Source organism: Takifugu rubripes, chromosome 1 (genome assembly GCF_901000725.2).
Source record: "Takifugu rubripes chromosome 1, fTakRub1.2, whole genome shotgun sequence".
In the NCBI taxonomy this organism is placed as follows: Eukaryota; Metazoa; Chordata; class Actinopteri; order Tetraodontiformes; family Tetraodontidae; genus Takifugu; species Takifugu rubripes.
Genome location: NC_042285.1, coordinates 25,503,039 through 25,519,019, shown reverse-complemented (window position 1 = coordinate 25,519,019; position 15,981 = coordinate 25,503,039). Strand labels below are relative to the sequence as shown.

Genomic DNA, 15,981 nt, shown 5'->3' with positions numbered 1-15,981 from the left:
CTGCTTCAATGCACGTATGATAATAAAAGATCAACTTTCAGGTTCTTTACAAAATGAACTTTTACATAGTAATGCGGCTTTCAAATGCTGATATCGGGGGTTTTGCATTGTTACAGGGGGTCATTCAAATTTGACCACCGTCATGCACCCAAAAAGTCAATATTTTTATTCGTGACTGCAGATAAAAGACTTTGTAACAGCCACAAAATTCTAGTGATTTCAGTCTCAGCAGCTCCTTTCCACAAATGTTCATGAAGACCAAAAGTTAAAAAAACAACCTTGAGGTCAGCGTATTGGTCACATCCCCGGCTTCCTTTTCTGCAGGAACACATTTACACTCACTTACGAATTTTATTGCTTTTACAGTACACAGTTTAAATGACAGAACCCAGACTGTAAACGGGCCCTGTCCTGGAGCCGCGCTGTCTAGTTTGAACAGATATACACAACAACACCTTTTTGCCTGTCCTTGGAAATGGGACTGTTTGTGAGCCCGCGAGTGTTTGTGTACCACATTCTTCTCTTGTATATACTCTATGTAGAATGATGACTTGAAAATAAGCAATAAGAACTATTATAAGCTGATCTTGGTGACTTTCCCTGGCAGGACAAATTGCACAAACAGAAAATTCCACTGAATTTGAACCTGGAAACACTTAGACGCCGATTCATCACCACTTTATGTATCTAGAAGGCAACATGAAAAATGCCTGTTTGTGCATTTAGGGGTGTTTTACGTGTAACCATCACCTCCACAAGACTTGGTCTCCTGAAGTGTGGAATGTTCAGAATGGGACTGAACATCGTGTGCTAGACTTGGGATGAAACAAACACATTTGACCTATTTGAGGACAGACTGAGGACATTTTTTAATTCAATCAAGGACTTCAAATATTATTATTGTTATTTTTCTCTCACTGTTGGCTTTAAGCAATTGTGAAACCTCAGATCAGAGGTTACACTTTGATGCTGCCGCCCTTTTACAGTAGCAGGTATGAGTCCAAATTTTGTTCACAGGACTCCAAAACTGTTTGAATGATTGAGCCTTTAAAAGAAACTCCCAGTATTTTACCAAAGTAAGCATGACTGACAAGTATCTTGTTGTTTTAAGGCTCCACTCCTGCTCTCCTCTGTGTTGCTGGGTATTTTCTTTAAATCCTAATTGCGTCGCGTTCGCCTCTATGGGAAAGGTAAACAGAATGGTGGTTATGTGAAAAACAACATATTAACAACTGTCAGCGATGGTGATTCTTCAGCTCCAGTAATGTTTGCCTTGTTCAGGACAAAGGGAAGTTAATGGACTCGTGCACGTGTCGTGGTAATTTAGCCTGAGCAAAGGGTGAACAAAGCAATAGGAGCAATATGGCCTTTCTGAGTAAAGTAGTGCTTTCATTGGAAACACATTTTTCCTCTCCTTTTGTGTTGCTCTTGCTTCATTCGTCGCCCTCTGCCCAGCTGAGTTCTAGTGAATGTGTCATTAATCTGTACTTCTTTGCTCTCCTAATCCATCTTGTTATTCTGCTCAGGTTTAGTCAGGGCAGTTCAAAACTATGTCTCAATTTACACTCTTTGGGTTTCGCTTCTCCCATCTGCAACAATGACTTTTTCTGCTGCTTATGAAAATGAACACAATCGCTGAAAGTCACTTTAAGCTCTTTGTATAGCTGTTGGATTAATTTGTTGGCGGCTGATTAATTTGTTCCCTCTGCTAATAATAAAGCAGAGGGAACAATCCCCATGCCTCTGTTGGTTGTTGCATGTAATGGATAGCATGTGATAGCATGAATATGAATGTGAGGGGTGGTGTGTGAAGGGAAGCTGGAGGAAAAAGCCATATAGAAACCAAAAATCCCAGAAATGTAAACAGCGGTTACGGAACCTCAGTGAACCCAGTTCATATCACCATGGCTCAGATAAACTGAGGAAAACCACTTAATTTAAGACCTATCCCAAAGATAATTAGAAATGTGCTCTCAGTTTTCTAATAAGCTAAAGTATATTATTATCTGTTGAAAAGGCTATGGATTTGAAGTCTATCTAGTTTCAACACATTCTGCTCTTAGTGCCATGATGAAAAATCAACTAATGTGATAATTTTCTATGATTGTAACAGTTTATAAAGTGAACTTGTGTCATTGACGCCCTTCCAGAGCTTACTGTTGTTAACAGTGCCTTCTAGTGGTCAACTGTGGAACTACCGGTGGTGCATACGCTCCTCAACTGCCGGCAAATGCAAAGATGCAGGTCAAATGTGTGTGCAGGACATCTGGGAGATGACTCTGCCGATTCATTAAGGATGTATGACAACAGATTCAACTTTTTGATCCTGAGCTTTTATTTATGGTAGAAAAAGTGTGGCAGAGGTGGTGGTGGGGAGGGGCAAAAAAGCTCCAACTGGGCTGATTTACAATACATGTGTGGTAGGAGCAGAGCCCACAGCAAAGCAGTCAGGCCTCTGTTTTGCTTACAGCCTATAAAATAATAGAGCCCAGTTGTTGGCAAGCTGTTGTCTCAAATCACAGTTTCAAAAGTCCTTCCCTTCTTATTTTCTCACCATTTAACTCGTGAGTGTTACACAAGCTGTGGTGACCAAATCTGAGCAGAATTTCACATTAGGGGTACAATTTCTTCATAGGGACATAATGCAGCCCCATCTGGGGGGGAGAATGGGTTAGGGTTACATAGTGATGTGACTCTGTGTGTGTGTGTGTGAGTGAGATTTTCAAAGAGGAGAGTTATAGTGAAATTGAAATTGCCCTCTGGCTCAATTTGTAAAGCAAATGGGTCGAGTGGAAGCAACAGGTGACGACTTAACTGCAGCAGGTACCCCTGCCGGTGTTTTCTTACAGATGTACAAGAAGAACACATAAACAGACACACACACACACACAAAGCCAGAAATTTCAACTCTCCCAACAAGTGTGTTTGATTCAGCACTTTTTAAGTCCCACACTTTGTCGGCTGCCACAGTCCTGCTTTTCCCTTCCGAGTGTGTCTGTCTCAACCCATGACAATGACATTCCTACGAGTCAAGCAGGTTTACCATCGGGGGTTTTTTTTCTTCTTTCTTTTTACAGGAGGAGCAAAAGATGTAGGAAATGTTTTCTCTAAGACTCAGATCTAAACGCCAGATGTTTTCATATCCACATGTCTGAAATTATTTTCTGTTCGTGAAATAAATTCACGCCACGATCCAGCGAGCTGTCACAGCCATGGCCAGAGTTGAACATACTTTATTTTTTATTGTGTGTTTTTTTTTTAACTGACAAACTTGTACTGGAAATTTAAAAAAAAATAATGCTAACATGTTATTAAAGCACTGTTATTTTAAATAAAAATCATTCAAATATGTACGTATTTGACTAGAAGTCTACTCAAATCACTTTTATTCTGATAGAAGCGAGTTGGATGAAATGGTGGGAGGGTGTTTACATTGGGATGTTCTTGATGAATGGTTTCAGACAGTTGAGTCTGCCCCACTAGAACCATTTGGGCTCTTTCTCATCATAACCAGGCTGTTGAGCCTTCCTATAAGAACCCAATCTCCCACTCATGAGTGTCACCTCATTTAGTGATATATAAAATTGCCACTGAAGTTTCTTTTTCTTTTCATTTCTTTCTTTATATCGTTATGTTCTGTCTTGAAAAACCAGAATTGGTGATTTAAAAATAAGATCACTTCTTATCTCATGTTCCGACCCAGACAGCTCTGCACGCAGTGAAAGCTCGAACGTTTTGAGCTCTGCTAGAAAGATATGATGAGGGCTGTTCTCTCGGCATCAGTTGAGCTCGGAGAGCGTTCTTCCTCCTCCTCCTCGTCGTCGTCGTCGTCGTCGTCCTCCTCCTCCTCCTTCTACTGCTGCTGCTGCTGCTGCTGCTGCTGCTGGAGGATAGAAAAAAAGCAGTCTGGCCGTCTGCCAGGCCGTGGAACAAGTGCGCCTCCCTTCCCTGCTGTTCGGCGAATTCATAGTCAGGGGTTTGGGCTCGGCTGTGTTAAAAAGGCAAGGCTGCGCTCAAGTTGATCAGTCCGTTCAGAAACTTGTGTTGGAGAAAGTACCGGAGTCCGAACTGAAGAGGAGTCACGCTGTGTGCAGGGACTTGCGCCTGCATGTAGGACAATATATCGGGGGAAACAGCATATTTGTTCGAAATTGCTGAGTAGGACTCATTTATGCGCGGCGCGCGGCGCAAACCTCTAATGTAATTTTTAATAGATAGAAACACTCTTGGATGAGACTGTTGGCTTTAGCTTTTAAAAATCGGATTATCTGACTGAGTCATTGTGCTCATTAGACCAGTCTACTTTTTTCCCCTCCTCTTTGCGTTTCAGGTCTATAACTGAACAGAACACCGAGAATGTTTCTGAGTTTTTGCCTCTTGGTGACATTTATCTTGGGGCTGTCCGGGTGTTTGGGCTCTTACGTGCCGTGCGAGCCTTGTGACCAGAAGGCGCTCTCCATGTGTCCTCCGGTCCCGGTCGGCTGCCAGCTAATCAAAGAGCCGGGCTGCGGATGCTGCCTAACGTGCGCCCTGTCCGAGGGCCAGGCGTGCGGCGTTTACACAGGGACCTGCACCCAGGGCCTCCGCTGCCTGCCGAGGAGCGGCGAGGAGAAGCCCCTGCACGCGCTTCTCCATGGCAGGGGGGTGTGCACCAACGAGAAAGGATACAAACCTGCTCACCCACCCATAGGTAAGACGCGCACCGGTTGCATGGCCGAATGCATTCGTGCATGTACGGGGGAGCATAAAATGTGGCCAATTTTAGAAACGGAACGATAGAGCACCGACGCGCTCAGTTTTGCTGATAGGTGTTTGACGGTGTGGAGGAGACCCCCCCCCCCCCCCCCACCACCACCACTACCACTACCAGTGGGTTATAATCATGTATTTTGCACAGACGAATTCGGGGTACAATTGCGGTTAAATGAGGGCATAAATCGATATTTTGATCTTGTTTCCACCCCCCTGTCTCCCTTCTGGATTCGGCTCTTTAGCGCATGAGGGCTCTCTGACAGATGGTTTGAGGTGCCATCTGATTAACTTTTATCCACCGCCTTGATTAAACTGGCTGCAGGAGCTTATACCTCCTCTCCTCGTGGGTTTGCGCAGGGACAGAAATTTACCAAGGCTTCTTACTCATCCAACTGGAATGACGCGGTGGTTTTATTGCGGATGATTAGAAGCGTTGGCGGTAGAAAATGACCAGCACTTGCCTATCCGTGCGCTGCGGTCAGCGGCTCTCCGAATGCGCGCACATTGCGTCCCGACCGATTTGATCTGGTATAGTGCGGGCGACGGGCTGCCAAATTGCGGTCTATTAAAGAAGAAAGGGTGGCTGATAAAAGATCCAGGCAGTGGCTCTTGTATATTTACATTTTTAGGACAGCGCGTAATGGTCTGAACAGATTTCCCTCAGAAGAAATGCGGTTCGTGCACTCCGCCGCGGTGCGTGTGAGACGATGTAAAGCTGGGGAACTCTTTAAGAGGGTTTCATTCTTGCAAATTGCCACATTTAATGCCAGTTGATGCAACAAGTGTCCATCAAACTCCACCATAATTTTCCACACCATTTAGCACATTTCCAATAATCACGCTCAACTGCTTGGGAAAAAAAATGTAGCGCGGTGCCAATCAAAGGAGTTTATGTTTTAATTTAGCATTAAGGTGTTGACTTATAGCCTGGAGAATGCCAGTCTAAATCTGTACTAAAGGAAACAGAAAAGAAAAATGCACAGCCGTTTAAGGACTGAAGATTTGAAGAGGACTTTTTTCCCCTCCTGTCATTCAAGAGTTTTATCAGCATGTCAACAACTAGTTAAGTAGGTGGCAACCACAGAGGTTTTGGCCACATGCCATGTTTTGTAAAAATGAGCCACCGCTGGGCTCAACCTTTCCTCTCCTCTAAATGATTCTTTTTCACGATGTGGCTCCGTCATGGACGTCATTGTTCCAGGAATACCCATTAAGCCCTGTGTTTGGGAAACGACACGGGCTGACATCAGTTTGTGTGTGCCAGAGAGCTCACATGCATAGGTCTACTTAGGCGGGGCTGTGTGGGTGTCTGGGTGTGTATTGTGCGTGATCGCTGTGAGTGATGGCACCTCAGGCAGCTTGGAACACACACACAAGCTCTGACTCCTTTGTTGGCCCACAGAGGTAATCAGAGCATCTTTTCCTGCCTCTGGTGGTGGATTCATTGCATGAACGCGCAGTCACAAGGCAGTGATTCAGCAGAATGCCTGTGGCCCCGTCTTGCGTCTGAAGGGCCCTTCTGTCAGACATCTCTATGCTCGGACACCGGCGAGGTGAGCTTCTGGATCCCTGCGGTGTGGGATCACAGCTGTCCTGTGTGCAGCACCAGCTGAGTGAGTCAAACACAGGGAGGAGGAGCTCAAGTGTTCATGACACTTGAGAGGCCATGAGGGCTGGCAGCCTACTAAATATTGACTGGGGCAGCCAAACAATGGGGGGAGAAGAATCTTTGCTATCCAACAGCCCCCACCATTGTATTTGGTCGAAGAAAAAGAATCCTGGCCATCACTTTGTGTCTAGGTTCATGTCCCAGTGGTGCATTAATTCACATTTTTCCCACTCTGTGATCCCTGGAGCTGTTTGGATTATAAGGCACAGGAGGTGGTATGTGCACTGGGGGCACTCAGATTTTGCTAGCCCCCCCGCGAGTGAATCAGACCCTGGAAAGCTTGCCAACAGATATGACTTCATAGCAGCAGGCCCCTCGTCCTTCAAGCTTCTGAAAGGGCCTTATGTTTTAACAGATTGCTCTTTGCCAAGAAACAAAAGATGATTAGGGAGTGGTTCCAAATCCAGAATACTACTCACACGCACGCACACACACACACACACACGACCAGAAATGGCAGCTTAATAGCATAGCAACAAGAAACCTGCTGCCTTCACTGTATGATTTTTTGAAATACATTTAAAATTTGTTTCAGTTGTTTGCATCTGCATAGATGACAATATCATTTGCACTATTTGTTATTTTCTACATTATTCTGTTGTATGCAGAGTCCACAGACACGTTGAGCTTAATGTTTACCAGAAAACTTCACATGCAGTAACAGTGTTACATTGCTTTTATGAGCGCGGCTCGCTCGTCACCACATATTCTTACATATACAACATCTGCTGAGTCCGTGTCCACAACATCACTCACGCAGCTGGCCATTGGCTCGGCGCAGACAAACTGAACCTCATGGTAAAAGGCATGATTCTCTCTGACTTTACACTCACGCTAATGACAACCAGCCACCGTGCTCCGTCCACAGTGGACGTCATGTGCTCGCACAGACACGCCAAGTTAGATATAGCTATGGTGATTACGATGTGGTCCCAGCTGACAGCTTAATGATGGGCTCGTGCGAAAGGAACGACAGTGTTCGGCTTTCCATCCTTCGCACCTTCAACATCTGAGAGGTTGCAGTGAAGGCTCAGCATGCTGCCTCTAATCAGCTGGAGGAATTATTAAGGATGCCTCACATGCTGATGAGAATATGATTTGGACATCAACGCGATGGTTGTCTAGTTTGTCAAAGCTTTGGAGCTGTTGCTGGAGGAGGCAAGATTTAGGAAACAAAAAGCCTGATCTATGCCAAGACAGGGTGCAAGAAAGCAACCGAAATAATGTGTTCACAGAGGGCGAGCAGACCAACAGATAAAGCTTTTAGCGCATGTTCCTCCAGGTTCGATGGATGTGCCAGTGCATCTCTGCTTGTGCAATGACTTGGTAATGTCTTGGCTTCATAATTGAGCCATTGTTTTACAACCATGGGCAAAAAATGCTTCAAAAATACAACAGACATTGCTCGTTGTTTGGTGCGCTACCATACCTAACATCACACTGAAAAATGCCACAGTGTTTACCCCAAATTAATGTTGAAGCAAGATCCTGTGATGTTATGTTTCTTTTTTATGCCTCTTGGGGATCGGCTTGGGAGAGCGTAGCCAGCAGACGCTCACCAAAATAGCTGCTTCTGCCACTCGGGAGTTTGAGAAGATCGTCACACCCAGTAATTGTGCTGTGGTGACGGTGAGCCAAAAAGAGGTTTCGTCCGTCCGTGTGGCTTGTTGAAAACCCAAACCTAGATGTGGGATTTGACCTCAGACCAAAATTAGGAATGTGCAGCTGAGGAGCCCTGTGCCACACTTGTGATGCTGCACTTTTCACATGAACAGCTGCAACATGCAGCAGGCCCCTTGTTTTGCAGCATGAAGGCTGTAAACAGGTCGGAAAGTTTGCTTACCTACGGCATCATTCCCCACTTGGGAAGATTTTGCATGCTTTTGCGAGTTTTTTTTTTTTTTGCGATTTACAATCCTTGAATTGTTCTTGCAGCTATTTATACCGTGCATTCAGAAAAGCAGGAAACTTTTTGATTGCATTGAACATACTCTGTGTGCACAATACCATGGGAAGAGGTATTTCCTCCATTTTCACAGGCTGATGCAGACCGCAAACAGGGTCACACAACAGAAATTCCACTGAAACAACAGGACATCGGGGCCAAAACACATTTTTCACTCTTGGGGGTGGTCATAACTAAAGCTTATGTGGAATGTTTTAATTTTATGAGTTTGTCCTCCTAACTGGTTGGAATGGAGCCTCTTTGGTTTACCATTTCCTATGTCTTCTCATGTGCTCTTTAGCTGATTTATTGGAGCTACACAATGAACTTGGCCATGAAAGCAGCCATGGTTTAATCCAGCTACAACTTTCTTTGCTCCTAAAGCCTTGGTTTCTTGAGCCAGTCCCATTCTATTCAGTCGCACATTACAATGGTTATTTTTCCCTTTCAAATTGTCAAAAGTTGAAGACAATGTTGGCAGAAAAACCTCTTACTTGCCTCACTGTTGACACATTTCCTGGAAAGTAGACTTAACATTATCTCTGGGTTTATTTACAAGTATTTTAATTGTTCACCTCTTTACGCTTACATTCTGTTACATTTCAGAGGACAACATCATATGTGTTACTCTGGTTGATTTCATAGTTTATATTGCATATTTCAGTATCGTGTGTCCTGTGTGCACACATGCTGCATAATATACCTTTCTTTTTAACTGCATTGGGGGAAAAAAAACATTTTTGGTTTTAAAGTTACTCATCAAATGTTCAATGACAGAGTTAAAGCACCTGATGATGGATTTTTCCTTAACTTCACTAGCTTACTTTTGTTCCCACCTCCATCTGTGCAAAGCTGTGTGGTTATCAGGCCATGCTTTTAAATATTAATCTGAGGTCGGGGGGATGGTTTACTAACTGGCCCTTTATATGACTCAAGCCCCGAGGTTAATTTCTCCAGACATTACCTCCCTGTCTCCCGTACTGAGATTAAATTTATCCACGGCTCTTTTACGTCTTATAAAGATGTAATTTCAGCTGCAAGGCAGAGAGTGACTTAATCAAAGACTAAACAGATGAGGTTCAATGCTGGGATACCACACTAATGAAAGTTGAGATAATCTATTGTCCCCATGTTTTGTAACCATCCAAAGGCATGAAAGAATCAAGAGAGGGACTAGCATGTCTCTTCAAGGTGTTGCTTGTAACAAACAGTGTATATTCACACTGGATTAGTGTGCAGATGTTAATTTTTATACAGAGGCATATCAGGTGCACCTCTTTGGGCTCGTCCTAATGAAATCTGTAGCTGGTGCAGACAGAGATAGCAGCAGAGCTTTTGGCTCGGCTGAATTGAAGAGCCGCACATGACTCGGCTCTGCTGGCTCTCCTCCAGGATCTTGGCTGAGTTTCAGAAGTTAAAAACAGACCCTCTAAGCCTCCTTTACAATCTGGGTACCCTGAGCATGGAAAAACTGAGGTTTTTTTTTTTTTTTTGTGGCCGCGCCATAGAGCCCACTTCAGAAAAGACAAATTTGGTGATTTTGTGTCTGGAAGAGAAAAAAAAGTCCAGACACCATTGTCTTCAGAGCAGTTGTATCGTTTTAAATGTATACACTAAACTCTAAAAGTTGGAAATCGTCTCCACACGACTGACTGCTCAGGCATGTTATATACTGTGAATGTGCTGTGCTAAAGTGAGATTGCCCATGACACAAGAACACTCCAGTATTAATCCTTATGTTACAGACAATATTTCAAATACACTGGCATTTTAGACATGTATCCTGAGAAAACGTGGGTTTGTATTGCACAATGAGGAATTTTCCACAGTGGTTGCTTGCATGATATACACAGGAATGCTTGTTTGACATATTTATTTATACCGAGTAATATCCCTGTCGCCGGAGCGGACAGACACAAGGACATATCTAAACACAAACCAAGGCCTGCCAAGTCATGAGTTGTGAGATTAATTTCAAAGAGACAGCAGCGCAGAGCAGAAGCCAAAGACCCAATTCTGGTAATCATCCCGCCTGCCGCCCCTCCCCTCAACGAGACTCCAGACACTCATGCTGTGTCAGGCTCTTTGAACATCAGTTCTCTAGAAGCTCATGCCCCTCTTGCGTCTCAGAGCATTTTTCTATGGTGACTGTATTAATAGACTAGTCAACCGAGTTACGGCGGCAAGTTGGTAGCGGAGCATTTCTCTCATGCATGACCTTAGAGTGGTGGTTGATTTGTCTAGCAGCAATGATTGGCCCACAGCCCACAGTCAGCATTCCTCTTTGGTTCAGTGCATCTGGGTCTGTGCCCCGTGGTGGGTTTCCTAGTCAGATAAATATAACCAAGATCATCCACTGGCACTATTGCCTCAGCCACTCGGGACCTGGTGGAGTCCCCACAATAACTCGGCACTTACGGTACAACTAAGCCAAGGGTGGAGGGGGTCTCTGGTGTTAAGGGTTTCTTTCTGTGGATTCAAAGAACCTCTGGCTGGGCTTAAGAGGTTGAGTTCCAAAGATAGGCAGTAGTGGGGGGATGGGAGGTGGGTTGCTAGGTTAAGGATAAAGGATCTCAACCTGTGAACATCCGATCAAAGAGCTGGTCTCAGATCTCTGAAATGAAAGTGCCCCCACGGGAAGCAGAACTGCGTCAAAAAAGTCCATAAAATTTCTACATGCTGGATTTTTCCTATGCCTTATAATTGAATCCATTTGAATGACGGACTGGTAATGTTATGACATCCACAGGCCCGTTGAGGTCCCTGCTGAAGTTCTGCAGCCCAGATTACTCGTTAGCAGATTTTCCAGACAAAGCACAGGCGTAAATGTAAATGGATTTAGTTGTCGGTATGCTGACAAACTCGTGTCGTCTGGTGTCTGTGTGCGCTCACGTGTCACTTCATGCTAAAGACTAACTCGTCACCTTGATACATTCAGAGGACAAAAGATGTACTGTTCTTCTCGATCGTGCTTTGTTTGGCCATGTTTCCCTTGGGTAGATGTTACTGATGAGCATGGAAAAGTGGTATGGATGTCATCATAAATACAGTATATATATATATATATATATATATATATAAAATGATCACAGATAATTCTATTGTTCTAGCTGAGCTCTGCTGGTTGTAAATCTGGAAGTTATAGAGGTAACAGTTAGCATGTGAACCAATTGAAAGAGTTGGCGTCCAAAGAGGCGGTCAGAGCTCTTCATCCTTCTCCAGCAGAGGGCAGACAACTTTGTCATTTGGTTTTATTCCACTGTGAAATGAAATTCGGAAAAACAATATGTCGCATAACATCTGGTTTATCTGTGTTGACGCAGATCACGAGTCTCACGAGGACCCAATAACCACAGAGATTACAGAGGAACTGCAGCCAGCTAAAGTGCCAATCCATCCCAAAGACATTGTGAGCAGTAAAAAAGTCCATGCCCTGCAGAAAGAACTGAAGAGGAAACTTGGCAAGCAGCGCTCAATGGGATCCCCCATGGACTACTCACCACTGCCCATCGACAAACACGAGCCTGAGTTTGTAAGTATCCAGTACTAGCTCTTAGACAGGGATATAACGTATGATGGAGCTCAAAGAATGTCTTTTCTTAAAGGGTCCGTGCCGAAGAAAGTTGGATGGAATCATTCAAGGAATGAAAGACACTTCACGTATTATGGCTCTCTCTTTGTACCTTCCCAACTGTGACCGAAAAGGATTCTTCAAACGCAAGCAGGTGAGTTTATTTTCCTGAGACAGCTTTTGGACCTTGTTTTGACTCAGAGGCTAATTGAAATGGAGTTAGGAATAACACAGTTTAATGAAAATCTGATTAAAGTGCATCTATTTACCACCGCCCACCTTCGATTTAACGTCTAAGCTCGCACAATCACATTTTCACACCAACATGTCTTAAAAGCGCTGCAAATAACTACTACTAGAGAACTAACACCTAATATGCAAACAAAGATGCTGTCTGAGCCTGAAAAATGTCTCCAGCCAGAGCAGAGGACACAGGGTGAGAAAAAAATGGATGACATTTGAGACAAAAACCTAAAAGAATAACACAATATAAACAAACATTGTAGTCTTTTGTGGCAAGCCCGCGTGGGAATGCACTTGTAGTCTATTTTCTCATGTTTTCTGTGTCACTTCATTGTTTTCAGAAGCAAACAGTTCTGAAACCTTTTTCCACCTGTTGTCAGCCAGTCCCAAACATGATGTAGTCAGTGACGGCACACAAACTGCAGGGCTGCATTCTTGATATAATCTCTACATCAAAGTTGTGGTTTATTTTATAAAAACACAGGTTAACAATCTATTCTATAAACCTGTTTTCAGTGTAAACCATCTCGGGGACGCAAACGAGGCATCTGCTGGTGTGTGGACAAGTATGGCGTTCAGCTCCCCGGCACAGACTACAGTGGAGGAGACATTCAGTGTAAAGACCTCGAAAACAGCAACAACAGCGAGTGAAAATGGGGCGGATCACCCTCGGCGACCCCACCCCCTCCTCCCATTTGTACTCACCACGTGACCCAGGGCCCGTGTCTTCTCTCTGATCCACACCTTTTACGCTCTGCCCGCCGTTCACTCCAAAATTGAAGAAAAAACGGGGAAACAAAAAAAAATCCCGACACAGTCGACAAAAGAGACAACTGCAAATTTTCACTTTTATTTTCTGTTGTTGACCAAGTACTCACCTCCTAATTGCAGGGTGGGGGTGGGGGGGGGGGGGTCCCAGATGATTCACTCAATCAGGCCATTTAGTGGGATGCCTTCTTTGAAGCCAGCCCACAGATCCATTATTATATATATGCACTCAATGGATATTTTTTTTAGAAGGTTGAGGGTTTCGTTGCGCTTTGTAAAATGAAACATTAAAAATTTTGAAAAACAAAAAAGAAATCTGGCCCATTGATTGAAAACAGAACAGGTTTAGGCTATGGAACATGACACCCGAGTCATTTTCCAAAGAACAAAAAAGAAATATTAGATAGGAACAGAACTGTACAAATACAGTTGACTCTATCCGGGTTTGTGGTTCTGTCAGAGCACTTATGAATAGGGGAACCTGCTTAGGTATGTGTAACTTCACAAAATGATGTGTGTGGATGTGTGTGTAGTCGGCGTGTGTAGTATGAACGTTGTGTAAAAATGGAGTGAGCCTTTTACAAAAACAGAATGTCCTTTTTTTTCTTTCATTTGTTTGATTTTGTCATATATTGCTAGAGCTTCAAGTGGTCTTGGGGCCGGCTTCCTCTTTAACTGATGTACGTCTCCAGACACATCTGGTATCACAAGCAGATCACCACAGATGAACATATGTATGCGGCTCTTCGACAGCGAAGCTAGCCTGAAACGCCAACTGTGCCTACTCTAAAACAGACACTGCCATGCAGGGCGACACTAAACTTATAGAGCGCTGAATGAAAATAATGTGTTTTAAGCTGATGTGACAGGACTCGAGTTTGACTTGAATCTTGGAGTGCAGCTGTGTGAAGTGTAGTTTTGTATGGTTTTGTTTGTGCTGTATTTTTGCCTTCAGTGAAGTGAAGCCCGCCCAGTCTTGAGCCATGTCCCTTTGTCAAGTGGTTTCCCCTCATTTCTGCTACTACAGTGTAATCATGGTGTATTACATTATTTTAAATATAGTTATTGATCTCCCCCCCCCCCCCCCCATTTGTCCTGTAGAAACTTAGTATGGCAACAATTTAATTGTGCTTAGGGAAAAAAATAGCTTGTAAACAATTTGAATAGGTCTTTGTAGCCTGTCAGTCTGTGACAGTGTCAAAAAGCTAACTTTCTGGAACCATTCTGGTTACAGGATATGCCTCCATACTATGGTTATCATCAACCAAGGGAAGGTATGACACCAACAACAACAAAAAAAAGGAAAAAAAATCAAAAACTTGCAGGTTATTACAGGGTTGTATAGTCTCGGAATGCAAGTCACAGTGCCTTCCTACATAAAGTTGCATTTAAACAGTGACGTGAAAGTGACATGGAAATGATGTTGGGGATGATAACCGATGAGGTTGCAGTATAGTTCTTATTAAGACAAAAAAAAGATGAGTCGGTCCTGTAAACATTGTCAGAAGTCCAACTGTAAACTCTGCCTATACCTCGGGATAATTCTGGACATTAACGATGAGTGACAAAGTGTTGTGGGATATCAGCTCCCTCATCTCTTTTAACCAATAAGCTATGATTGCTTTTCATGGGAATGGCGAATGTATTCGAATGCCTGAGAGGGGAAGATAAAGGATGGAGATAAACCTTCTATTTCTTCAACTTCAGACTAAAGAAAATGGTGCTTCCTACAGGGCTTCTTAACCCATTTCCAACACCAAATCCCCACTACCACTTTCGAAAAAAAAAAAAGCAGCTTGCACTTATTTCACTTACTCTCTATAGATATTGACACGCAACAATGTCCTAAGATGTGGTAACATGAAGTTAGTGGAACAAAACAGAAAACAAACAAAAAAAAACTGCCACAAATGCTCAATGTTGTGTTATCTTGTGCTTACCTTTTAAAGTTGGTGTTTTGAGGTGATATATGTCGACAGGGGCTGTGCAGCCCATGCCTGGGACCTCAAAATGCAACGACGTCTTTTAGTGAGGGGGGGTAGATGGAGAAGCAACACACAGCTGGAGATACTGTATTCTCATGGCTGAATGCACAGAAATAAGACAGAGAGGGCAAAAAAGAAAGGAAAAAGGATGACCAAGTGCCGTGGGTAGTGATCAAAATCAGGGCCTAGCCACTTCCCCAATACGGGGTCACCAATCGCATGAAATTAGTTTCATTTAGCAAGACAGTTACATCAGGAGTCATGTAGATCTGGGGAATGCACTACTAGCACCAGGGGTATGAAGTGTAACTTTACTCTTTGGTTTATTAATCCCGCTGCCAGTATCAATCAGATAATTAACACGTTCAAAAAATAGGTGACTACTAATTTTCTTACTCCAGCATGGGAGCTTTCTGTAATCCTTTATTGGAATTATTAAAAAAATAAAATCTTTGACTTTTGGACAGTTGGTTGATGGTTTAAACTTTGGGCTCTCTCAATCGATGTCTGTTTAACCATATCCAGACTTGGTAATATTTAGATTAACTGATGATGAAAATGGATAATTAGCAGCCATTTCAAGTGTGTAAATACTTCAGTGTATTAGGTGTGACTGGAAGTGGACGTTCAGACCCATGCAAAGTCTCTCTTATCTGTTTGCAAGTAGCAGCTTCCTCAGGTTTTACATCTCCTACTTGGTTTTTAAGCTCATACTCATATTTCATACTGAAGTAGTACAGTTTTTGACATTTTTTTTTTCTTTTGTTTGAGTACATAAGACACAATTGGTTTGCGTAATTTGGTGTTCACTGGCTTGTGAAAAAGACCCATCGGTGGCAGGAGGACAGTGAGATGTAAAATGGTCAGTATTTGGAACAACATAAGATAAGAATAAAAACAAGAAAGACAAAAAAATCTCAAATTATTAAAGTGAATATCACTGTGTAATATTTATTCAACTTGTAATTTATGTACTCTTTTAACCTTTGTCTTTTTTTTGTCATGACAAAGCATTTATTTAAATAAAGTTATGTATTCATTTAAGCAA

The 15,981-nt window shown here is 43.2% G+C and overlaps 1 protein-coding gene across 1 annotated transcript; it reads left to right on the top strand.

The window, feature by feature from the left end:
- The first annotated feature begins 4,356 nt into the window (after positions 1–4,356).
- Positions 4,357–15,981, top strand: igfbp5b (insulin-like growth factor binding protein 5b). The gene is made up of 4 exons (XM_003962123.3): positions 4,357–4,690; positions 11,690–11,898; positions 11,972–12,091; positions 12,697–15,981. Exons 1-4 carry the CDS (start codon positions 4,357–4,359, stop codon positions 12,829–12,831), a joined length of 798 nt encoding a protein of 265 aa, XP_003962172.1. The 3' UTR covers positions 12,832–15,981.